The sequence below is a fragment of the Egretta garzetta genome, unplaced genomic scaffold (assembly GCF_000687185.1).
Source record: "Egretta garzetta isolate BGI_Z169 unplaced genomic scaffold, ASM68718v1 scaffold120, whole genome shotgun sequence".
In the NCBI taxonomy this organism is placed as follows: domain Eukaryota; kingdom Metazoa; phylum Chordata; class Aves; order Pelecaniformes; family Ardeidae; genus Egretta; species Egretta garzetta.
This window is the reverse complement of record NW_009258270.1, coordinates 1,088,398-1,114,120: the sequence shown is the minus strand read 5'-3', so window position 1 is coordinate 1,114,120 and position 25,723 is coordinate 1,088,398. Positions and strand designations below refer to the sequence as shown.

Here is a 25,723-nt window from a genome sequence, read left to right as displayed (position 1 = left end):
AACAGCAGCTACATTGGATCAAAGGCTGGTGTAGCCTAGCAGACGCTTACGGAAAGCACACAGCAGTAAGGAAGCGCTGTACTGCTGTACTTTCTCAGCCCTCTGGCTTAGGACTGCATCCAGTTTCTGTTCAGTAAGCGTAGCTGAGTGAAGGCACGACTGTCTGACATTTTGCTCAGCTCTATCTGTTTGTTACCAGCCTGGTTTATTATCAAGGCACTTGCCCAGTAATTACAACAAATCAAAGCACTCAGCAAAGTAAAAAGTTGGTATTTCTATAAACAGATTAGCAAAGGGAGATAATATGACTAAGGGATGGGCAAACTGTGGTTTCATTAATGGAAACTCTATACTTCATGCCAAGTTTCAGACTGTGAAATAAGGCTGTGACATAACCTAGGCAATTATTCACTGATCAATGTTAGCAGCAGCATGGGAGATATTAAGAGGAATAACGTCTCATCTGAAATTGCACCTTGTGTTTTACAAAGGCACGTCTTATTTAAGCCTAGCAAAAGCATAACGAACGTATTAATCAAACCTTCCTCTGGGTATTTTTAGCCTCTAGACAGTAACACCAAGTGCGCTTCAGAAGGCACATCTGGGCCCTTCCCAGCTCCAACAGAATTCCACACGTGCAGCTGCAGTATCACGTAGATAAAGCAGTCATTTCAAAGAACAGAACATTGAAATGTAACTCAGCCAACACACCGTATAGAAGAGGGATGACTCAAATTACTATCCAAATCAAGGTCTCCCCATTTTAGAAGCAACAAATTTGTCACAAACAGGATTTGCTTGGAGCAAGTGCATGTCACAGGCAGAGGCTGAATGTGGGTTTCCTGAATACAACAAAGAACTCCCTTTTAGTGATTTTCAGACACGCTAATATGATATCATAATCCCTCTACTACCACGTGTCACTCAGGTTTTCAGTAGCTTTTTTCCCTTAGGAATATTAAACAATAATAAAGACTTAACACTTCCTATTCAGAAAACAAAACCCATTCTGCAAACGTAATTCAAATCCCCGGAAAGCTGTGCTTACCTGGTCCATTTCCTTTTTGGCCATGCCAAATTTGTAGTGACCTAACAAGAACGGCCACACTTCCTTCCGAATCTCGTGCTGTACCCCACCGTAGTAAACTCTTCTTAGTAATTCCAGTTCCTTGTAATTCTACAGCAGTCAGGAGAAAGATATTGCAGGTAATGCATCTTTCTTTTCCTCAGGCATGCTCATACACACTGAATACCAAGTATAAAGACAGTGAAATGCGTGCATGGCACTAAACAGGTTTTGGACCTTGGTGCATGCCTTCAGGACCCCAGCTCAAATCCAGTCTAATATAAGTTGTCATGCCTCTCATGAAAATAATCTAACTTCTAAGAGACTAAAGGAGTCATGAGATCAGTTGCTTTGATGTTAATTGATATCTTTGCCATCATCAGAGATGCAAAGGATAGAAGAGATTTTAAGAATCTACTCACTCTCACTAGAGAGCAGAGTGATCCTGCAAAGACTAGAAAACGCCTTCAATACTTCCTGGGGGCAGTTCTAAGGGATACCACACTCAATGCAGCAGCGCAGGGGAGCTGGCTTAATTAATGATCATAAAGGTATTCTGTTACTTACCTTCTTGTCCTTCTGATACTTGCTCCAAACCTCTTTAGTCAGGCCTCCTGTGGCGCTGGATGGTTTGTCAGGTGGGATGATGGTGTGGTTCACGAGGGCGGACAGATGGGTTCGCACTGTTGACAAATGGCGGCAGTAGGCAAGCCCTGTGGTTGGGGCAGGAGGTAAAACTTCTGTAAAATGAACAATCTCCCTAATATCAGCAGCCCCTTTTTGAAGATGAAGCTGTGACATTTTAAACCTGTCACTAATAACCATACATGAACTAAACTTGCATTGTACCGTGTAAGAACAAAGAAATGCAACAGAGCCAAAGATTAAATAAATCTTAAAGCCTAATAAAACCCAAGTATGACACTGCGATGTAAAACTACATTCTGTCTTCACTAAGCATTGGTTTGCCCACTGCTATATGCAAACCCCACAGATAATGGAATTACGGAGCTATGATACTTGAGTCACATCCACCCTACTGCCCTGAGGTGATCTAACTCACAACAGTAAGCTTGGGTTTGGACTGCTTTCTAAACCAAACATGGCATGATTTTTAGATAAGCATATGGATACCACAAGGGCTGGATACAGGAAGCTTCACTTACATCCATAAAAGGCTCTGGAAACTATTTGCCTCTTCATGCTTTCACACAACATCTTTAACGGAGTTCTGTGGAGACACATGAACAGAACGTGGTGAGACGTGATGACAGAGATCGTCATGAATTTTATGCTATTCCCTATGACGTGCAGGCAGAAATTCTTTCTCTGCACCAAGATGTGTTTAGCTCAAGGACAACAGTAATGACAAATTACACTTTTTGAAGCATTTTCCCCACCAGCATTTTGGACCAAACTAGATTCACCTGGCACACTTAGCTACAACTACCACAGGTGCATTGCAGAGGTCTGTGTCAAATTAGATGAATTGTTGTCCTTCACTGTAATTATTAATGACTTGTTCAAGAAAATGCTTTCAGAGCTGAATTATATTAAACTAGTCAAAAGAACTAGATGCATTTTTTCCATAAAAATGTAACTCAAGAGTAGTTTAATAGGTTAGTTTTAATAAATTTCTTGCTGTATACCTCCATATTTTTATGTTAGAAACTACCTGAAAATTGTTACTGTCTGTCTCCGGTGCTGCAACCAATAAAACCTTCCTGCTTTTAACTGTGGCATGCACAAGGTCTCCCAGGTAAGCTCTGCAGAACTCGCTTACCTATCGTGGATGCAGTTGCAACAGCTGGGTATATCGTAGGGAGAGCTGCCTGTTGAACAGGAGACACAGGAGGATCCTTGGCTGCAGTGCTCCAGCTGCCACGAAAGCAGGTTTGCCCCAAAGCCTTGCATCTCTATCATTTCGCTGGTGTCTAGAGAAAAAACCCAAACAAAACAGCAGGCCATCAACCTTTTTTCTTCTTTCCCCCTCTTCCTTCTGTGCATCCTGATGGCTTCATGCTTTACTTCTCAGCAGGCTCTGAACCTTGATTCCAAAAAGGGGAGAGCACCATCCTAGGGACCTCAGAAATACAGCTCTCGGCACGTCTAAACCAGCTGCATGCTGTGCACGGTCACTTCCCATCAAGTCAAATCCCTTCACCATTTCCCCCTTTCTTGCCCATGCACATTGCAGTTCATGTTTCAAGAGAATAGAGAAAAGGGTGCTGCAGTAACCTCTGAAACTGGTTCTTGTGTAATGCTATGGTAATGTTATTCATGGCCAGAAGAGATCATCTAACCTGAACTTCTGTTTAATTCAGGTACCGGAATTTCATTTTGCAGTCCCTGGGATCAGCCATGTAACTGCTAGTCCAGCTAGGGTCAAAGTGTGAGCATAGAAGAAATTAAGACAAACTGAATCAGTTATTTTCGGAAGATGCTTCTTTTCCCCTCGGAACCAGATCCTAAAATATTTAGCGCAGAAGGATAGTTCAAGTCCTACTAATGTCAACACTGTGTTTATAGAAGTAGGATACTCTGCAGGAAAATGTGATCCAACAGTACAGTGCAGCTTCTTGAGTTATCCCTGCTCCACCAAATCCATTTGCCTTTTTAAACCAGCTTCAGGAAGGCAACCTCAAAAAAATCACCAGTTGCCTTCAGAAAGCTTGGCTTCAGCTCTTCAACTTTCCCAGCTGGCATTTGAGCTTGTGGGTTTTTTGTTTTATAATAAATAACTGGCCTTTCAGCTCACCCGTGAGTAAAATTAAGGCAAATGCCGTAATACTGTATGTCACTGAATTAACATTTGTAAGCAAAATCCAGTCCCCTGGGCCGTGCTTTTAAAACACATTTGTTGGGTGGTGGTAGGGGCAATTCCAAACCATCTCATGCATTTTCAATCAAGGTAGCATAAAGCATTTTAGTAGTGCCTATTAGAAAGTGGGCATAGGTGAGGAAGGAGTGGAGTAAAAACATTTGTTAACAGAAAAAGCACAGGCTCATGCGGAAGCAGTCATGTGTATTTCATTTCACAAAACAAAGTGTGATGCAAAAATGCTCTTCACCTTAATTCTTCAGGAAGGAGCTGAATGACCCAGTATTTATTGCAGCTTCTTATTGGGTTCAAATAAAAACCACTGGACAAACATTTTTAGATCATTATTTTTTGCCTCCCCTCTACAGACAAGAAAAGTGGGTTTTTCAGTTTTAATTTTTTATTTTATTTTTTAGAGAAACAAGGAAAGAACCCCACAGAACCTAAAGATTCAGATGAAAGGTACCTGAATTAGTGAAGAATTAGAGTGAACAGCATCTTTTATTTAATTGTAGTGGTGTCATCTGTAACTTCAGCTACATGCAAAAGTCGAGCATGTTGCAAAATGTAAAAGCAAATGGCTAGCAAACCTGCTACAATAGTGTTGTCATTATTTAAAAGGGATGCTGCTGGAGAGACAACAGCCAGGCCAGTCTAGTTCAGCAAGAACCACTACTCGGACAGCAGACATGTCCCTAACGCTACCCTTACCTTCAAGATTAGGTAAGCACAAGCAGGTACCTGACAGCCGTTCTAGAGGAACGGCTTACAATTTCCATCACCTGACTAAAGACTCAATTGTGTTTCTTACGCTTTAGATCACAGCGGTAGCCTCTTCACATGTATATGAGGCAGTGTTAGACCTTCCTTTCCGTTGTCACCCATATACAGACACGATCAGTTAAGACGCACAGGAACTTCCCGAAACACTATCTTTTTTGCAAGGGGAGTGCTGCATTTTTGGAGTTTCTTTCCATCCATGCCTTCCAAGAACTCTTTATTAACTTGGGCTGGGCTTTATCAGTTTCTAGGGGCTACTACCTTGGGATAAGCGTGTGGGCAAATGAGGAGACTCTCTTTGAACACATGTTCATACCTATCTAAACAGAACTTAAGCACTATACAGAGATGCAGGGCAATTACTGTCTCCTGCAGTCAGTCCCACCAGACCAGGGCTACCATCCATTTGGAACCAAAATCACTGCTCCGCTATTTAAAGGTAGGAGTGTCTTCTCTGGAATCAAGATACAATGCGTTTTTCTTAGAACACAGAAATACCAGAAAAAGCACGTTCATGCTAACGAAATGAATGAAAAACACAGACAAGAGCCGAACTTGCAAGCAGTTGCCCTCCTTCCTACTGCCTCTACAGATGTCAAACTTTTGACAGCTACTTTACAGCCTGATAACAAGAGAAGATTCTGTTCTTGCTGATATACTCCCGTTATTAGGAAGAGGTGGAGGTGGCTGTTTTGGTTACAACAGGAGCATGCCAGGTTTGGCACATGCACTCAAAAGGTACCAAGGCCAAAAGTCTGGCAGTATCGAAGCTGTGCAGTAACTGGTAAGCCTAGAGGGGGGAGAGATTTCACATGAAGTAGTGGAGAGGCCTCAACACCTGCCTGTCTTCTGAACAACTGCGAGCCTTAGAAGCCAAGCTGTGCAGGAGCAGGTTGGCCTAGGGAATGGAATATTTTGTCCACCGTTCAGCTTCCTCCTTTGAGAAAGCAAGGACTTCTCAGCCTCCAGAAATACACTGCTGGATCCTGAATGCTTGCCAGTACATACACTTCTTGAGAATACCAACTTAGTACAACTGTTATGAATGGCTTTAGGAAAAGAATTAGATGACAAATTTTTGGAGGGTGGAGAATCTTGCAGGTGATCATCTGAAACCCACCTCACCTATGAATGCAAGAAGTGGAATGAAAGCACCCGACCACAGAAAGGTACTGCATCTCCATACAATCTTCTCTGCACACTTCTGCTACCTTACAGAGGTGTCCAGCGTGGGAGCATGCATATGTGACCCATCCCTGGGCTGAACCTGTAACTCACTACACTTCTGCCCTATTCCGCCTACACAGGCACACTCCATTTCTGACTTTGCCCAGCACATCACGGCCACTGCTGTAATGGTTCACCTCTGATCCTTCCTATACAAGGCGGCCCTCCCCAGTCTGTACACGACTAGCTCACAGAGGGAGAACACAAAGACCTGTTATACTCCCTCCTCCTCTTGTGAGAACACGCTCTAGTATCCAGCTTTTATGAAGGCGGGGCAGGAAGCCTCCAGATGGAGAGAAGGTTTGTCTGTTCAGCAGCACACACGCTCAAAGGAGAGGGAAGATGCTGTTGTTTTCACTTCCCATAGGTTTTGAGCACATTCCCAGCCTCTCTGCACAGTCAGGTTAACCTCCAGATCTCATGGTGTGAGTGAAATGTTTTTCCCTGTAATTAATGCCAACACTGTTGTACGCATCAGTGGAACGAGCTGCAATAGAGCTCTGGGACACAGGGGGAGGAGGATAAAAACCTTTCATCCTATTAGGAGCTGTGAGGTTCCGAGAGCAGATCATTGATAGCATTGCGTGTAGCTTATCTTCCTCCTCCTCATCATCGTCAACAGAGGCAGAGCGGCTGGCAGCTAAGTGGTGGTAGTTAATAGTTACTGCTCAAAGAAAATAGTGAAAGAGGAGCATAAGAAGAGAGAACTCAACTCTGCGGGAAAGCTCAAAAGGACATGTTCAGCAAAGACAAAGGACTTGAATCCTGCCCTCTTCCTGAGGGCAGAAGCTCCTGTAAATGGGTATGAAAAATGAGTTTCTTACAGAAAAAAAGCATGCTCCACCAAACACAGGCCAGCTTTTGACTGTGCACAGGCTGCGTTCCCAGAGCACACATGTCACATCATGGCAATGGAGAAAGGTCCCAATGCCAGCCTGCAGTAGGTGCGTATGCTTTTTAGCAAAAAACTCCATGGGAATTCTAGGCTCCAACTAGCTTCTCTCCTTCACCATGCCCTTATCAATGCTGTGGCCTCTTTTCGACTCTGAAACCTGTGCCAGATGCATCTGGACAGCAAACGTTCTGCTCCTCTGCTCCCCAGCCCTGTCTGGCGCTGCGAACATGCGAGGCAGAGGCCTCCTCCTAAGGAAGCCCAGGGCAGGAGCCAGCCCGCTGTCTTGCACTCAACAGGCAGGTCTGCACTGAATGTGCCCACAGAATCTGCAGTCCCCTTCATTCAGGCAAAGGCAGAACATGCTTTTGCTGGTGTGTGTGTGAACTTACCTGTGCAAATCCAGAAGCCCTAATAAAGCATGGCCACCACTGTGGTTCAGTCCCCTGGGGTAAGGAGGGTTCAGCTGAGATTTCTGCTTTTTTCAGCTGCAGTAAGTCCCAATAGGAGCAGTAAATCCAAATCCCCTGTAAACTTTAGGGCCTGATCTTCCTGGGAAATTCTTGCGTCTTTGCCAAGGGGAATAAAACCGAACATGCCGTTTGAGACCCAGCTCAAATGCCTTCTTGCATCTAAGGAATTTGTATTCACTGATGACATGAGGTGGTTTGGTGCTTGGGAATTCATTTAGTTTCCTTGGAAGGGCCTTTATTTACCCGTTGTTAAGTTCTTGCTTCCAAGCCAGGAAAACTTAGCCCAGGGAGTTCTTGGGGTACTTTAAGAGTTGAGTTTATGGGGTTTTTTTTCTAATAACAACATTATGAGCAAGCAGTGTGGCCAATAACAATATCCTCCTCACTTCGGGAGCAAAACTGCTCTTGGCTAGTCAAGCAAGCTTTTTGCTTTTAGTCTCTGTTTGCAAGCCCAGGGGAGTATTTTGAAAACTTCCTCTGCAAAACACAGAGTAAATATTAATAAGATTCCCCACCTCAACTCCATTTCCACTAAGATAACAAGTTTCACTGCGTTAAGGAAACTTACAGTAAGCTGTACCTGTTGATCACAATTATCACACAATGAAATTTTGTGATAGGTTTTTTCTTCCCCCCCACAAAAGCCTGGCTTGTCTGTTACCTTCAGTTACTTCCCAGGATATTACTTCTAGGGTTTTGTTTTGGTTTGTTTTTTGTTTGTTTGTTTGTTTTAACAAAGCAGAAAAAAGGCACTTACTGTTATCATGCTTGTGTCCTGGATAGATAATTCTGAACACATAGTCTGTAGAAGTGTCTTCAGCTTGCATTTCCTCTAGGTCCACTGATTTGTTGCTGTTCCGTTTTCGAAGCTTTGGAAATACCTTACCCTAGAGAAAATAAGGATTCCATACATTCAGCTACGAGACTAACAGAGCACAACCAACTAAATACTTTAGACCTTTGGCATATTAAATCTTAAAACGAAGCTTCCAATGCTGGGAGGAGGTGAGGGAGAAAACAACAGTAGAATCATATGGAGCGGGTGGTTTAGGGGTACTTAAGACAACTTTTCTGTGTACTTAAACCGCAGCTTTTTCTTGTAATCCATGGGAGTTGGGCACCAGCTTCTTTAATAATCCAAGCCTCTGTCAGCAAGTACGTCCCAGTCCATTTGAGTCTTGGTCCCTATCATTTGGGTTCGTACTTTGATACAATAGCAGATTCCAGTTCATTGCTCAATGGGGTAATGAAGGTAGGAACAATTTTTATAGAGTATCTGTATAAGAATCAAATTGTACTAAATGGAGTTACTTTGCCTCCCACTTTACTATAAAGCAGCTGGAAATCAATGCCCAGACTCTATGGAGCAGGATGCTGGTTGAACAAAGACATTAAGATCAGCCCTACCTACTACAAGCAGCTCATCAGAAAAGGCGGTACCTTGCCCTGTTGGGACCAAAGTGGTGGTTCCAGCTGACCACGAGGCAGAAGACCATTTTCCAGACAGGAAAGAAAGGCGAGGAGGTGACCTCCTTGAGGGAAGTGCAGCGGAGGTCTCTGAGTTCCATCCTGACTCACCAAGACTAACGTCCATCTGCTTTCTGCTGCAAAGGAGGACAAGGGGAGTCCACACTGTTACATCAGAACCTCTGTTTTTCGCTCTTACCTTCTAAGTAAATTTTATTTGTGATCATCTCTAAGTAGATAAATAAACCTCTAAGTAACAGTGTGATCTAGGGATGGTCCTATAGAAGCTCAAGATACAAGCAAACTATAACAGGCCTCATGCAGAAACATTTAAAGTGATTCTGAACACTAAAATAATAAATAATAAAGGAATAACTAAACTAAGTCTCTGGTGTATGACGTAACTTGACGAAGGACACATGATTCAGAATGAAAGCAAACCTAATGGATACAACCAGAGGCTGTCAGCTTTATTCTTGTGAGAATTAGCAAGTCACATTCCCTGTTGTAAAGTTTTCTCATCTATCTTCAGTGTCACTAGAAATTTAGCACAAATAAGGAAAACCAGCCTGGGCTCTGGATACTCTTTTAAGCATAATAATCTGCACCTTGTTCTTAATTTCCTTTTCCAAAACTGAATGAATGAGGCACCTGGAGCCACGTGGGTAAAGGGGGATCTCTAAGAGCAGGATGCGTTCCGCAGCATGGCTGTGCAAGTTCCAGTCTGGTAGCTAGGTGCCATGGCAGGACCACCAAGTGTCTGTCATCTTGTGCAAACAGCACAAATCATGTTGTGTATATGCCTGGCACCTATGACTGAAACAGCTTTCTCCATGAAGAACAAGAAAGGCTGTCATGTTTCACGCCTGTCATTGAATTCCTCTTCTCCTAAGGAACTGCTGCAAAGCAGAGCGGTGATGCAGCTGACCGGTCAGTGAAATACTGGACAGGCACCAAGCATCCCGGGGAAGCTGGCTGAAGTGAGGCAGATGGACCTGAACTAACGTTACAACCGTCATCTACCAGCTAGGGTTCCTGATTTCAACACTCATCCCCATACGTCTAACTTATTAGAAGTGTTAATGACACTGAGGGAGGAAAAGTGATCACTCAAGTGGCTCTCCTGCCTATGTATTTTAAAGTAATATACATAAATTGTCTTCTAAAACAGACTCTCAGTTCAAAAGGTCCCTTTGTCCAACTGTAACTCAAATCTGACTCCAAACAAAATTTCTACATGTTCTTTGTCTTTGCTCTGTGATTTTGACTTAAGGCTTACAGTAAAGAAAAGCAGTTGGAGAGATGTTTTGTTCCAGATTCCTCTCCCTACACTGAGCCAAGTGGGCTACTGAGAACTGGATGGTCAGATGGTGGCTCTGGTTACACGCACGCCCTCTCCACCCATCAATGATCCCACTATAGATGTGATTGAGAGACCTGCTTTTTTTTCCCCCCCTCTCCTTTCTTGAATGGTCAATGGATGGAGGGTCATGCTTAATAAAGCCAAAGCTTCTATGTTTAATACCTGCCACTGACAGTTTCCTGTAAGTGCTGTTCTGCACAGATGACTCAGAAAAAACAAAGCACACAGAAAAAACAAAGAACACAGAAAGCAATTGACAACTGGAGCAGTGTTAGGCAGAGGAGTTCTTACCAGGCCTTTCAGTGAAGACATCTGAAGAAGAAAAATGGTCTGCCTCCTTTTGCAATAAACCCCTAACAGGCACCACATAAAATGGTAGCAGCATTAGCAGCAATAACATTCACCTGGCAGAAAGGGGCTGTGGGAGCGCCCCCATGAGAAGAAGGTTTATGCTTACGTTGCTGATGGCAGTGAATGCAGACGATCTGGCTGAGTGGCACTATTAATGCGTAGTCCCAGTAAACACTAATAGGAAAGGAAAAAGTGCAGGAAACATTTTTTTTTTCCCCCCATACTCAGGAGTGCTTGCGGTTCCAAGCACCCAATAAAAAGACTCTGCTAAGTTAATAACTGCTTAGTAAATTTGGTCAATTAAGGTAAATTAATAGTCAAGTAGAAGGCGAAGGAACCAGTTCTCCACAGTGGCTACATCTGGCACCAGTCATTCCATAACCTCCCTTTCCCTCTTCCCCTTCCGCCCACCCCACCGCCCCACACCAGGTTACAGCAGTGCTCTGGCTGAGATTAAAGTGCCTGGGGCACAGACTTCACTATGGTCTTGTAGCTGGGTTTCAGGACAGCCAGGTTCAGTTCTGTCTCGCACATGTGGTTCATGGGCAGCAGCACGTAAATCCATTGGGGCTCAAGCTTACAGATTAAACACTGGAAACAGCTCCGAACCCTTCTGAGAACAACCTTGACAGAGTTTAGCAATAAAAGCAAGGGTAGAGGGCTTCACTAGTGTTCTGTTAAAAAATACACATGAAGTTTTAGATAAAGAATGGAGTGGATTAAGCATTCGAGAGCACTGTTCTGGGGTTGAAGGAACCATTCCCTGAGGAGACATACCTGCCTGGTTCAAGACTTTACCTGTCTTTCCACTGAAGCAGAATGCCAAATTAGGTGAATAACTGATCTAATGACATTGCAGGTCTCTTTTTTTGAGGTTGCAATTAGCCATACTTGTGAAATGATTTGTGACCCTGTGAAGGGAGGTACTAGAATTGTAATAATAGAAGGTAGTGTTGAGCCTTTTCTCCCAAACACCTGGAAAAGTGGGGTTTTGTTTTCCTTTTGAAAAGGCCTCATATACAAGTGCATTACAGGACATTTGGAAAGTTGTGGCAAAACAGGAACAGAACCCGAGCTGCCTGAAACCTCAATTTTTGCACTATTCAGAAGCCTTTCAATTAAATCAGCCTTGTTACACTTATGTCACATTGCCAAGTATACAAGAAATAAACATCATGAATGTTTCTGATCTTTTCCTGAACGCAATAACTTACCTTTTCTCCAGCTCTGAATCTCCAAGGGTTCCATTCATCAGCTGATTTGGAGTCCATTTTAAAGTCAAACTATCTGCTGACTGATGAAGGGAGAGATACCCAGGAATTGCCTCCAAGTCATCTTTCTGTTCACAGAAGCAAGACAGAGACAACCCAGGTGACTCAAGTGCACAGCTATACTTGTCACGTTCCACTCTTCCTACGCCCCACAAGTTGCGCAGAAGTGCGTCATCTGGGAACTGCTGAGGGAAACCTTAACACCAAAAGCACCGGTATTTAGTACTGCTATTAGAAACAGTACAGTCACTGGGTTTATGAAATACAGTCCAGAATGTCTGTTCCTACCTATATGCCCACTTCACAGTTCACATTGGTCAGGCAGTGAAAGCATTTGTCATGTCTTAATCTACCTCAGCATAACAGAGTCAAGTGGGAAGGCAGCACTGTCCTGAGGACAAGACATTAAGTGAGTACTTGACAAGCCTAGACTATTTTCTTACCTATACTACTGACTTCTCAAGTTGGCCAGGCAGCAGCTATGTGCATTGGCCCAAAACTCAACGTACTCACCGGCTGGACTAAGACGTTGTTTTTCCCGTACAAGAGGTGTGTCCGGGAATTCTGGTGCAAAGACTCCACATACTCTCTTGCCGAAGCAGCAAAGCGATCTTCTGACGTGCTCCCACTTGAGTGCCGTTTCCGGATCTAGCACACACACAAACAGTCAAGGCAGATCAGGTAGGACGGGAATGACTGTACCAGCAGGCCAATAAAACAGGAACAGTTCAGTTGAGACCCATCTCTGTAGAGTAGAACTTCTTTCCAGAGCCAGGGGACCTTGCAGAGCAATGACCTGGACTCTGACCAAGGCAGCTCATAATTTCTTGTGTACTACCTGGTCTGATCACGAGTGTCAAAAGTCACAGAACTTAGTCCTGGATCTCAAACTTTTCTACATACAGATACAGAGGACATTTGGGCCCAAATGGCCTTTAGTCTGTGATAAAAGCTTCATTACAGAAGAGAAAAGAAAGGTTGTTCTAAATTCAGATCTCTCCCTCCTGGGGTTGTTTTTGTCAACCTGTGCCTTAACTCAGGAGTAGCTACGCAGTAAATACCTACTCCCAGGGCTGGGCGCTTCGAAGGAGAGTCTTGGCGGCCGTGTACTCCATGAATCCGGTGTCGCTGAACAAGCTCATCTGCCGAAGGGTCTGTCCAGTAGTGATCAGCTGTTTTTAGCTTGGTGTACTCCAGAGCACATGGTCCAACTAGGAAAAGAGCGCAAGAGAGAAACCTTCTGAGTCTGTTCAGATACATACTTAATCTTATCCTGCTGGCCAAGTACCGAAAGTGAGATTTCCTTGTCAAGCAAAATGCATATTAATGATCACTTAATGATCCTACAGGATCAACCCATAACATAGACAATACACAGAATAACGTATCAGGTCCTATTACCTACGGCTGCATAAAAATATTCCTGTAAGACACAATACCCTGCCACAGCAGGATTAGTAGTTATGATCTGCTAGCAAGCATCCAGTAAAAAGCCATTCCCATTCTGTTCTCTGATACAACTAATAATTAATAATAAAAATAGATGACTGGTCTCAAGACGCAACAAAACAACATCATCTACGTTGCTCTATTATAAATACTATCATAATACAAAATATTTTAAGAAACAATTTATTTTCTTTCGCTTAAGAAGTAACTTTGCAAGAACTTACCTAGGAGAGAAGCCAGTATTGGGCCACAAACAGGATCTGCCAGTAAAGCTTCTTTTTCATAATATTTACTAGGAATAAAAGATCAGAGTCCAGTTAAAAACACTGGCTGTTATTTTTAAAAGCTCTTATGCCTCCTAATAGCATGAGTCCATTGACTTTACAAATATCATGTTACTGCTTACCAGAAAGCATGCCAAAGGAAGCAGAGGAGATAAGGACAGAGAAGCTGGGCAGGCTGCTATTGACCTGACAATTCCTTCACCATTTGCTGTGGGCCCCCCAGTAGTCCAGGGGAAGTCGACCGCGTGTGCAGGGGGAAGCGTGACCACTGAAGTCACATCCCAGGTCAGACTTCATACTTAACAAAAACTGAGGCCAAACACTCATTTCAAGAGCAAAGTCAGACAATTAAATTACCCGTATAAAAGGGAAGATTTAAGAGTTTAGGTTCTAAGAATTTTCCCAAGGCTGAAAACAGGATCTAGGCTGTGCACATAGTGAGGCAGAACACATTTTCAAAGCTTACAGTTCCAACACAAAAATTCCAGCAACAGAATTTTGCTATGATTATCAAATAGACTCTCTCACACAATAGGCCAGAGACAGGACCAAGGGGATCCAAACTCCATGTATTTTCTGAACCTGATGGGTAGAGGAAAAGCAGTTGCTAGGATTACCTAGAAATCACCGATGCATGTATCTCCTCTAAAAGCTGTAATGGAGCTTAACTGGCTCACCTCCTGATCACGTAAAGAAGAAATGTTGTGTTGGGTTTGCAGGTAAAGAAGGCTTCTACAACATGGTGTGTCCTGAACTATTTTTAAAGATCATTAGAATATATCCTAAGAAAGCTATGGAGAAATTAATCTGTCCTATTTTAGACATCTCTGCTTTAGAATTAGATCATTTCCTAAGCTATATCAATAATGTTACCTAGACCTCCTTGGAGCATAAAGGGAGCCTAAAACAGCCAGTTCAATCAACCTGCACTTCTATATTTAACAAGATGACCACCACCCCTACTTTGGATCCATATTCTGCCCCTGTGATCTCAGGCAAGTCACTTCCTCTCAGTACGCTCATTCTGCCCCATCTGTTTTCAAACTGAGCTCTCGAGAGGCAGGAGCTTGCCTTTTGCTAAATGTGTTTACCCAGTATATTTGATTTGGGGCTTTGGGCACTGATGCAATATGAAGACAAACAATAACTCTCTGCAAGCAATTTTGTCAGTTTTCCACAGAGACCAAGAGATCCACACATTCTTAAACATCTCTTCCATCTGTGAGGAATAATTTTGAAACACTGTCAAGAACAACGAACTACTACAAATAGTAGCTTTTGCAATGACCCCAAAGTCTTCCCATCACAGCAGGCAAAGCTGACTTATAAAACCACATAGCCGAAAAATCAAAACACCCAAATTTCTTCAACTGTCATTATCCTCTGCCATCTCTTCCACTAGATGGGGCTCAAACTCTAAACCATCTTCTCTTCCTCAAGAACTGAAGAGCTGAAGGACTTAAACATGGAGCATTTGAGCAGTAATGTCACAAAAAATGCACGAGAACAAGCCTCATATGAAAGAGGTTCGTTTTATTCTCTAAGTGAATATGTTCTTCTGCCCTAGCTCTCTTCCTTGTTCAGATCCATGGGCTTTGGGCAGCCAAGAACATGTCCTCCCAGTGCAGAATTACAAGAGCACCACTGCGAACAAATTGCAATGGCAGCAGGGACAGATTTACTTTTCTGGGACCATATCAAGCTTTAGGGTTCCTACCTTTCTCTTCTTGTGGGAAGCTGTTCCCAGTGTGCCCCTTAATTCTTCTTTATCAGTTATGGGAGGGTAGGAAGGCACAAAGGGTAGAGTTAAGAACCACCTCTTGGGAAACCAAAGCTAATGTGTGACAGTAGGCAGAGATGATTGAATATGTCATAGAACAGAGAGGACTTGTCTTTTCCTCTTAAAGAGTCCCTGCGGATTGCATCCATAGTCTTTGCTGGTTTTGCAAGGGAAGATTCACTTTACACAAAACTTGAATTTTCTAAAAAGGAAACATGATTAAAAAACCTTTTTTCACAGCCCCAAGGGTTTATATTGTTAACTCCTCCTGTTGTAAACTCAATTCTGCTTCTTTTATCTACAAAGGGCATTTTCTTCCCTGATATCCTAAAATTTCAAAGGATTATTTTTAACCAATGTAAGTGAATTAAGCACTCCTGACCTATTAGGAGACATTTCTATTCCACTAAGTCGCTGAGGTCTAGGTCCCATTAGAATTTGGGTGCCTAATATCTACTGGTGCCTAAGCGAATGGAAAAGATCAGGGCTTCACATGCTTCTGAATGCATCACTCTTTATGGGAGCACTGTTCAATATTGCCAACTTTAGAAAAAATTAAAAGAAGTCCTTAATAAACCGCAAGTTAGTTTTTTAGCCGATTTCTGGAAAGCTGTACGGCTCTTAACATTTTTTGTAAGTCTGAAACATGTCAATGGTTCTAAACAAAAGTACAATTTCTTTGAAATGTCTGTGTATCTGGTTTTCTTCCTACCAGAAGTTTGAAGAAGACTTTTGATTAAATCCCTTGCTGCAGATACCTAAACACATCAGTCCACCAAGTCCCTGCGCTTCCGATTTTTTCCTTACCTGCAGTTATCAACAATATACTGCACGATCTTGTCGAGCACTTTCTCAATCAATGCTGTCCGAACCCAGATGTGTTTGATGGCCTGAGGCGTCAGGACAGGTGTTTTGCTTGTGGTTGATCCCTGCCTCTTGAGGGGTTCCTGCCCATTTGGCTGATTTTTCCTGCAAAAGGAAATAAAGTAAAAGTAGTCAGAACTCAGACTCTTCTCACAGAAAGCTCTCCAGTGAAAGACTGCGTGGAGAGGTGTTGGAATACACAGCACGTATCTGACAAATGTGTATCTGTATACTAGCTGGCTACTTTACTGCACTAGCACTCACTACCACTGGGGTGTGGAGTTTTAGTCAGCCCATCATCAGGGATTTTCTGAAAATTATGGCTCTAACTTATGATTTAGGATGTCTCTGTTCTGAGTTACAAACAGCGTAAGTCTGTAAGGATTATCTAATTCACAGACAGATGTTAAACAAGCTCTAAAAAAGCCTCCAAAGCTCCCAGACAGGGCTGTATTAGGTATCTTGGACTAGGTAGTCACCCACCAAAAATACCTTCTCCGCTTCTCGAGCTTTAGGAAAAGCCCAACATTTGAGCTCCTCCAAAACACTCACAGACCAGGCTGAAAGGAATAGGGTGTAAATCCATTGCAGACCATACACCCCAAAAGAATGGAAAAAAAAAAAAAAGCAAGGTGTAGCAGAAAATAAGTTGCACCTGATGAACAGAAGTTTGCTTCTTATCACACAGAGCTTCACGCTTAGTTGGGAAAGCCACAGGGAAGATGGTAAAAAGATGATTCTTGTCCCCCAGCTTTCTCTGGGAGAGGCTAGCCACCACCCCAAGAAGACACGCAGCTGTTTCAGCATCAGGTATTCCCACTGAGACCAGAAGCAATGAGCAGGATTGAGATAACACAGGCAGAGCTTTTCCAGGGACCTCCTGCCATAGACAATCCTCGGGCACCGGCCCATCTTTTCATTCTCTCTGTAAAGCACCATATATAGCTATAGCACAGTCTGTGCTGGTGTCTTGGCAGTGAGATCCTATCTCCTACCACCTACAGAATGACAACAAGACAACTAGGAGATAAGCGACATCAAACTGAGAAGCTAGAACTATAGCAAATGAGCATCCAAAGCCAGCTGGGAGCCTGCTTGTGGCGAAGACCCCCTGCTTGTTCCTACACCATAAGCCAGCACAGCAACAGGTTCCCTCAGAAATGGGGAGCTTAACGCTGCCTTTCAGTGGCAGGATGGCAAGCTGGCTTTACAAAGCAGAATCACTTCCCAAGCACGGCTCTCAACAAGACGGCAGCGGCTGCTCAGCATGATGGTTTCTGAACCACGCAGGAAGCTGTCACTCCTTTCTGTGGAGCTATCTGCTGCCCAGAAAATCTACTTGACCCCAGCCCAGTGAGGGACAGTGGCATGTTGCCCCAGCCATGCTGCAGGACGGTGCTTTGCCACATGGACAGGACGGTTCTTTTCTCTGTAGACCCCAGCACGCTATGCTTCCTGCCATGCCATTGCACAGCTTCATGTGGTTCATTTGCATCGTGCCAAGGAGCAGTTTTGTGCCTTCACAGCACAACACACATGCTCTTATCCACGCTGGGTGTCTTGCCATGGCGAGCATCCACCTCTCATCCATTGAGTACTGGTGTCCAAAATACATTGTCATACTGACAACAATGCTCCCTTCGCTTCTTTGGTGGCACTGACACAAATTATCACTTGTCACTGTAGAGATAATTAATGGCCTGAACAGATTTGGAACCAGAGACTGATTTTGAAGCTGGATGTGCTGCCTAGAGCTTTCCAGTTTCTAAAAGGTGGCCCAAAAAAAGGGAAACGGGTTTGTTCTCTCCGTTTCTCTTTCCTGCTGCCTAGGCAAAGTAGCTGAAATGTGAATTCGTGTTCCCTTCCTCCCTCCCCGCTAGCTTTGCCTGCGGCATTCATTATGTAAGACAAGATGACAACCCCGCTCCATACCGAATATCTAACAGGCAGCAACATGCACTTACATAGTCCCTAGTCCTCCATTAGGCCATGACAGAACCTCTACAAGGCAACACACACACAGTGACAGTCCCAAGTCAAGAAATACACGACACCACTAACATCAGAGGAATTCAAATGTGTTTAATCGTATCCTAAACAGGGGCTTGCTTAAGCCACAGCCTCAGGAGCAATTACACTGCTACAGCTCTTGTGTCTCATTTTATACGTTCCATGAAGCAAGTCCACCCCCTGCAGTATTTCCTAATAGAGTCTCTTTGCTGTGCATATTTTCTACAGCACTTAAAATCTGTGGCTGTTAATAGCTGAAAACCACACAAAATTTCTCCAAGAGAAACCACAGAATTTAAGCTCATTTGCTCCTTTCTGTTAGAGGACACAGCCAAAGGTCCCTGGCGGTTACAGTAGGGTTCATGTGGGCTCTTAACTGAGGAGGAAGGCTGGGGAATTTTCAGTAGAAAGCATCCTTCTTCCTAACATTTAAAAAACTAAAACTAATAAAATCACGGTCTATATCAGTAGGGACACAATTAAAAAAAATATCAAAATAGGGTATGTCTGTTAAAAACTATGTACTGAGGTATTTAGAAGTCTAATAACAATAAATGTCAGAAAACTACACAGAAATGTAAATAGAAGTGCAAATTTAAACAACTGTCAATAACTGAAGACTTCAATGCAACACAAATTGAAGTCAAGCTCTCTTGACAAAGCCCTTCAACAGCAAGTTGATCAAGAGGCTGAAGGTTCTTACAATGTACAAAGACCTCTTAAGGCTTAGCAGTGCCACTGCACTACTGCCTACAAACAGAAGACAACATCTCCTGTCCTGAGTTTACAATACGAGACACTCGTCCCACAGGCTCATGCATCTGTGTTTCAGTCAGCAGAACCGCATGGAAAATTTTAATTGCGCTACTCACCACTAGCAAGAAGTTTAGGACTTTCAGCAATCTCAAGTGGTTGACTCCAGCACAAATTCAGTTGTGCTCGAGTCCAGCATGTACTTAACTGCTTTCCCATAATCAGTCTCTCACTGCTGACCTCCTCTTTTTGAGTTCTTCCTTCTCCCTAACACTCTTTGTATCCATTAACTCAGCTATTTCTACCATAATACCCACAAATCTTCTGTTATTGGTTTGGCAAGGAGCATGGCAGAACAGCTTTTCCAGCAAGTCTGTTCTTCAGTTCCTCTTGCCACCCACATCCCTTCCCACCAACAGTCCAAACTGGTCTGCCATACACTCACTGGGAGCACTCTCTAAAATCACCAATTATTCACTTTTGTTGCCTTGCGTGGGCTGGACGCGCTGATCCGCTATACTGAGAAGCAAAACAAAACACCAACCACCCGATTTCCAACCTCTGCCTCTTTGCTAGCTGTCAGCTTGATCAAACAAAAACATTTGCCTTAAAGAGACAAAGCTTTAACGAATGTGGCCAAGACAGACCCCTTTACATTTACCAAGCAGTCTCTTTATCCTCTCCACGCTGCACACGCATCGTGTGAACTTTGCTGATAGAAAGACCTCAGCCTCACCTGCCTTCTGCCTGCTGCTGCAGTTCCTGCACTTTCCTGCATATGTCTCCAGCTATTGCGTACGTCTTGCCAACTTTGGTGAACAGCGCAGCCACCTTGTCAGTCCGCAGGAAGCCGGCAGCCCTGCGCTTCAGCATGTGCAGGAGGCACGCTTCCACAACACCTGCAAGAGAGGGAAGGAGACAGAGTTATGGGTGCTGCTGTTCTTCAGTCTTCTCTTCAGTGAATGCCGTCTGCTAACACCCCGGTGAGGTGTGGAGTCAAGAGAACGGGGCAGGGGGGAAGAGATGGACAGAGATACAGACTAGATCCCCAAATCAGATGATGCAAGCATGTGTCTAATCTGCAACTCGCAGCAAGCACCTTGTAAGTTGCAGATAACATCAGTACAGAAATGAACCCCAGGACTGCAGCATCTCCTGGTATTTTCACCCCATTTTACATGTCACTGCGAATGGATTCCCGATTCTACTGAAAATGAAGCCAAAGGCAAAACCTCTTCTCAACTCCTCATGGCAGAACCAGGTCCCCCTACTCAAGATACAACGGGCTAGAAATCCGCTTTTACTGACCATCTCTTGTTTTGAGCAGAGATAGACTCTCTGATTTGAAATGCTTAACACACCTTAATCAAGTTATGTTGTGGGCATCCCATGATCCAGCCTAGAAAATTCTCCAAGAGCCAGGGGCAAGCTCCTAGAAGAACGACTTGTTTGAGTCTTTGCATCCGTTACAAAGATCTCCAGGGTAAGATGCCCATGTGCCCAGTGACCGTGCATCTTGATGTGGTAGCGTGTATAACCTGGAGAAGCAGCAGCCATCGGCGCCCACGTGCCCAGTGACCGTGCATCTTGATGTGGTAGCGTGTACAACCCGGAGAAGCAGCAGCCATCGGCTACTGGATCTTTCAAGGTTAGGAGCCAGAGAACAGTGACAGACCTCAGGAAAAGACAGCATCACCGGTGACTGGTACAAAGTTACTCTGCAATCACAGGTACTGAAGATGAACCAGTTGTTAGGACACTTGCTGGACTAAAACCATAGGGTCTACGGGAAAACAAATAGGAAACTGAACAATTATGCTAGGGAAGATGAAGCCCTCCCAAAGCACTGGAGATCCCTACAAGACAATAAAGCCTTGGTAAGATAGGCTCACCGTCCAACAGAGCCCATCATCTAGCTTTGGACAGAAAGGTTAAAAGGCCCAAGAACAGAGAAAAAAAATGTAACAGTACTACAACCTGAGAGGGAACAGAGATGCAGCCAGACCCACCACAGATCCGTCTGTGAGGTTCATCTTGCAGACCTTACTGTAACATGCTCTGGTGGTCACCAGTAAAAGACCGCATTGCACTATTTCAGCCTTGCAAGACTGCATCAGAAATCTAACCAGCTCCCATTGAAACTGCTGCAGAAAAAAGAAACAAGATAAATACAAGGAAAAAACAAAACAAAAAACAAGCCTTCCCTGTCTACCAGCTTTTAAATCGAGACTGCAGATGACTCATCCAGTCCACACTGTCCATAAAAAGCTATGAGGGAGAAAAGACCAATTCATTCACAGGGAGGGGAAAAACCCAACTTTATCTGCAAGGTGTGCACTCGCTGAAAGCCAGGCAGGCATGCCAGCCCTTACAGAAGGGTCTGGGTTCAGCATCGGAGCGATGCTCTCCTGTGTCTAATGACAGCAGGCAGCCCTGCAGTAAATTGCAGTTAGAATTGCCACATTAAATTTTTGTTAGGAGTAACAAATGGTACTCCATCTGCTCTGATAAACACTGCATCTCTCCCAAGATTCGGCAGCTCATTGTGAAAGAAGGCAGCGTTTTGTTGCACTTCATGCCCAATACTGTCAGGTGCTGAGCATTTTCTGAAGACTCCTCCTCCGTATCGTACTTAATGGCCTCCAAAACCCCTAATACCTGAAAGTCTGCACCTGAAAAAGACCTATCCTCATTGCTCAGTCCCTGAAAACGAAGCGAATTCCCAGGCAAGGCTGAATGGCATGCAGAAACACCTCCCGCGTTTCGCTAGCCTAGAAGCTAGGGCAGTCGGGATCACAGGACCTGTCTGTATTGAACTGCGTTAGTAAAAACATCCCCTTCATCTCCAGCACTGCTACCCCACTTCTTTGCTTTGCAAGACTGAAGAACGACCTGCTGAATGAACAAAAAAATGAAGAGAAGCATTTGTGAGGTATTAATAACTTCATATTTTGTGTCTTATCACTCTGGAAAAAAAGAAAAGTCCAATTGGCTTCCTGCTATCACATCCTTACTACACAAATTAACCTAATGCGTGTTCAGAAAGCACAACCATTTGCTCTTAGAGTGCAGAAAAAGCACTAGAAAAACAAATTGGAAATGCACTGTGGGATAACCATGCCACTATTTTGCTTTCAACTGTGAAGGCAGATAGGTTTTTAAGCTAAGTAACATTGGATAAAATCTGTCAGAAGATAAAGTTTCCATGGAAAGTCCTAATTTCCCTAAGAGACAGCCAGTGGAATTAAATACTGATGGCTTGGGGACTTGGGATTGTTCATTTTTAATGATTTTTAGCAAGATACAACCAACCTGAGTTAGCAAAGCCAAGTCTTCTAATGGTATACCCTGATTTAATTCTCTGTGGAACAGAGAAGTCAGCATTCTCCCTTTTCCTCCTTCCTAGTCCTAAGTTTGTTTAGACAGCAAATTCTTCAGAATACATTTGATATATTCCCTTACTGCACAGCCTATATGAGAAGCACCATAACCAAAACTCCAATTTAATCTTAAAATAAAACAAGAGACATGTACTATCTTAATAGTCTCTCCTCCAGCTGCCTAACCTGAGATATGTCACGTAATTGCTGTTGCAAGCACGCCAAAAGCACAGGATCGTGATGCACTGTGCTGTGACCAGCTTCTTCCAACGCTCGAGCAGCAGGGACAATTCAAATGAACACAGGAAAACCCTACACACACAGCGCCACCCTCCATAGATGAGTAACTTGGGAGACAGGCAAGCCCCGTGGAAAACAGTACAGCCGGTAGAAATGAAACAGCACGTTTCATGCACTCACTGATAATGGACTTCATTTTTTCTTTTGTTGCTGGGTTTTCTTTTTTCTTTTTTTTTTTTTAAATAAATAAGAGCATTTGAGCATTCACAGCATTCAGCTGATGTCTTCAGCACAAATGCTCATGCCATGCAAATCCACATCCCCTTCTGTTTCCAGGACAAATGGACAAAATTGCTGTTGTGTTAGGAAGTGGACAGAGGAAATACTGGCCCATCCGTGTTGTTTCCATGTTGCTGTAACCCAAATAAAACCTCACCGAGTGGTACAACAAGGTATTCATACACTTTTACACCCGCTATCTCTCTAAAAAAAATCAGTGTGATTCACCTTTCTTTGTGATCCTTCATTTAATTGCTTATTACCTTCCAGTTTCATTGTAAACAGCTGACAACCTGCTGTTCGAATGGATAAAGTATCCTAAATTTTAAAAAACTGGTTATTACTTTCTGGATTAGACTAAGATTCCATTGCATCAAGCACCGTATAAGCATGTACTGAGAGGCAGTCAAACACACAGGTAAGACTGCTAAAAAGTAGAAGAAAATACGTATAAAGTCATCTCCCGTGTTGCAGTGAGAGAACAGCATTCTCGAACACTTAAAAGACTTAGGAGGAACTGAGGATCAAGGCACTTAGCAGCATTTTATCTGGAAGTAGATTTAACTGGAAGCAGAGAAGAAAGATTATCCAGCCTTGTCCCCTTGTGAGACGGATGGTAAGTCACTCTGCTTCTCCTCTCGATCGTATCCCCTAGAAAAGAAGCCCAATACCCCCTCCACAATGAGGGCTTTGTTGCAGCTGGCCCTGGGCTGTGCTGGAGTAACTGTCCTGCTGTCCTGGCATTTCTTACTGCTGTTTGCAAAGAGGGCCCTGCCTGGGCCCAACCCAGAGGAGTCCTAGCCCAGGAGAAGCAAAAACCAAAGACTCACTGAGATGTTGTGTGGCAACAACGGAACGGTGCCAATGGCCTCAGCTTTTGCAGACTCCTGTTACATGTCTCTTGGGACACGAGCTTGACTGCATCAAACAAGGCTACTGAGCAGCCAGTCTGGCACTGCCTCCCACACTGGTGTACCTCCCACCCAGAACTACTGCCTCAGAAAAGACAACCACCCCCTTGCTTTTTCAACCGGATTATGCACAAAAGCCTAAGCGTGGCACCATTCCATAAAAGGAGGACCGGGACACATGGGCACATCCCTGCTCAACCCCTCTGGGCAATCAGCTTATGCCAGGAAACATCATCTGCAGATGGCAAGGGACATCCGCAGGTGGCAAGGGACATCCGCAGGTGGCAAGGGACATCCGCAGGTGGCAAAGGCGATGCCTGTGCCCTTACAGCAGTGGGAGCCCCGCGCCGATGACACCACTGCAAGCACGGCTGTTTCTGCTCAAAGGAAGAGGGAGCATCCGTGTGTCTCGCACAGAAGCAGAAGCGGGGGCGAGCAGTGGTTGGTTGCCCGTGGGGTTTTGCAAGGCCAGGTAGAACGGCATGGGAAGAACAAAGAGAGATGACAGCATGGGGACGTTCTTCACATCACAGTCATAGATCCTGTCTAGCAACCATCACAACAACTCTTAACCCAGCTACTGTTTTGCTCTTTCAATTAGAAATAAAGAAAATGAAAAAAAGAAAAGCAGCTTTCCGGATGCCTGAAGCAATGCAGCAATAATTGGTTCCAAATCTTAAATGAAGCAACCTGCCTTTAAAAATAACTGCAAAGAAGTGCATTGCTGTTGCTTAGGCAACAGGCTCTCTTCCCACCCTCACTGGTGGTTTTTTTTCTTTCTTTAAAACAATAAAATATTAATGAAACAAATTTAGTGAAAAGCACAGCAGGCACAGCTTTAATTATTAATAAATGTTGCAGCTGCCATGGAGGGCAATTTCCACGGTGACTGTCCCTAAAGCCCCAATATTTAATTATTCCATTGTGACATTTCTCATCACAAGGACTTGGCATAACATCAGTCCCCAGCTGACTGTAATACACGTGTAGTGGTTATTTGCAAGGAGAGAGACACTAGAATTAGCTGCTGGGTCGCCTCAAAATGTATGTTCCATGGAATGAGAGATTAACGCACCGCGTCCAGTTCTATGCGTAAGGCCCCCTGAGATCTGGGTTTAGGTTTTAGTCCCAGCCACTGTGACCTGCAAGTCATTTCATTCTCCTCTACCTCACCCACAGACCAAGACTAACAGCACTGTCTGTCTCCAACTTTTCTCTCCAGCCCCCTTTATAAAAGGGAATTTTACCAGCACAGCTAATCTGGTTTTACATCCACACCTGGTTTTACATCCACACCTGACCTAATCTGAATTAGCTTTCAAACACGCAGTGGCTTTTATCCAGTCAAACTGTAAAACATCTGAGGAGGGGAGTACATCTTGCAGCACAGGTGCCCTCCTATTCCGACCCAGGGGACGGCACAGACATCACCTCCGCAGCGCACGGCAGCAGGAAGGCACCCCCCAACACAGCCAGCGGCATGGGGGCTTCACCGCACGTTAGCTAAAGAGGCCAGCTGCCTGGAAGAGCCAAGGAGGGCTTTTTGGCTACTGCGTGCCCAAAGGCAGACACCGATCTCATTGCACCTTGCCAACATCACCCGCAGCCGCATTCTCCTGCGTCCGCGCACATGCAACCAAGCTCAAGTCAAAAAGGAAGCTTTCACACATCCTGAACAAACTTGCAGAAGAATCAGCACAAGCTGCAGACTCTTGTAAAAGACATCAGAGGACCTTGACAGCGGTGCTCAAATGGCTTTACGAAGTACAAGATATTTGAGGACGTCTCCTTAGCTCCACTCACCTCTTCTCTTTTTGTTTCTCTTCTGTTTTAAACCAACCACAAACATTAGATTCCTGTTTTCTAAGCATTGGATCGAAACAGTAAAAGCAGACTTTTTACAGTGAAATAAGCCAGCATTTACAAACTCTCAGTCCTGAAAAGCTCCACATATCCCTGGGAAAGTCTCTCCTTTTCCATGTAGGAAGGTCTCCACAAACCCACTGCTCTGCAGTTAGGCTGCTTATGCTTTTTGCGTTCTGGTAATCTGCAAGGGAATTAG

General features: G+C 44.1%; 1 protein-coding gene across 8 annotated transcripts in view; it reads right to left on the bottom strand.

The window, feature by feature from the left end:
* Positions 1 to 25,723, bottom strand: part of SGSM2 (small G protein signaling modulator 2) — a 57,131-nt gene that overhangs the window by 11,866 nt on the left and 19,542 nt on the right. For 7 of the 8 annotated variants that reach the window (XR_004841315.1, XR_004841316.1, XM_035889368.1 and 4 more), the window contains exons 2-14: positions 19,588 to 19,750; positions 16,032 to 16,193; positions 13,385 to 13,452; positions 12,777 to 12,922; positions 12,225 to 12,359; positions 11,655 to 11,779; positions 10,547 to 10,614; positions 8,700 to 8,863; positions 8,017 to 8,146; positions 2,850 to 3,000; positions 2,233 to 2,297; positions 1,634 to 1,779; positions 1,049 to 1,177 (exon numbers count right to left, since the gene is read on the bottom strand). Coding sequence is in view for 6 of the 8 variants with exons in the window: in XM_035889368.1 (XP_035745261.1) it covers positions 1,049 to 1,177; positions 1,634 to 1,779; positions 2,233 to 2,297; positions 2,850 to 3,000; positions 8,017 to 8,146; positions 8,700 to 8,863; positions 10,547 to 10,614; positions 11,655 to 11,779; positions 12,225 to 12,359; positions 12,777 to 12,922; positions 13,385 to 13,452; positions 16,032 to 16,193; positions 19,588 to 19,750 (1,652 nt within the window). In the remaining 2 variants the exon portion in view is untranslated. The remainder of the gene's footprint in view (positions 1 to 1,048; positions 1,178 to 1,633; positions 1,780 to 2,232; positions 2,298 to 2,849; positions 3,001 to 8,016; positions 8,147 to 8,699; positions 8,864 to 10,546; positions 10,615 to 11,654; positions 11,780 to 12,224; positions 12,360 to 12,776; positions 12,923 to 13,384; positions 13,453 to 16,031; positions 16,194 to 19,587; positions 19,751 to 25,723) is intronic. The other variant, XM_035889377.1, reaches the window with a different exon arrangement.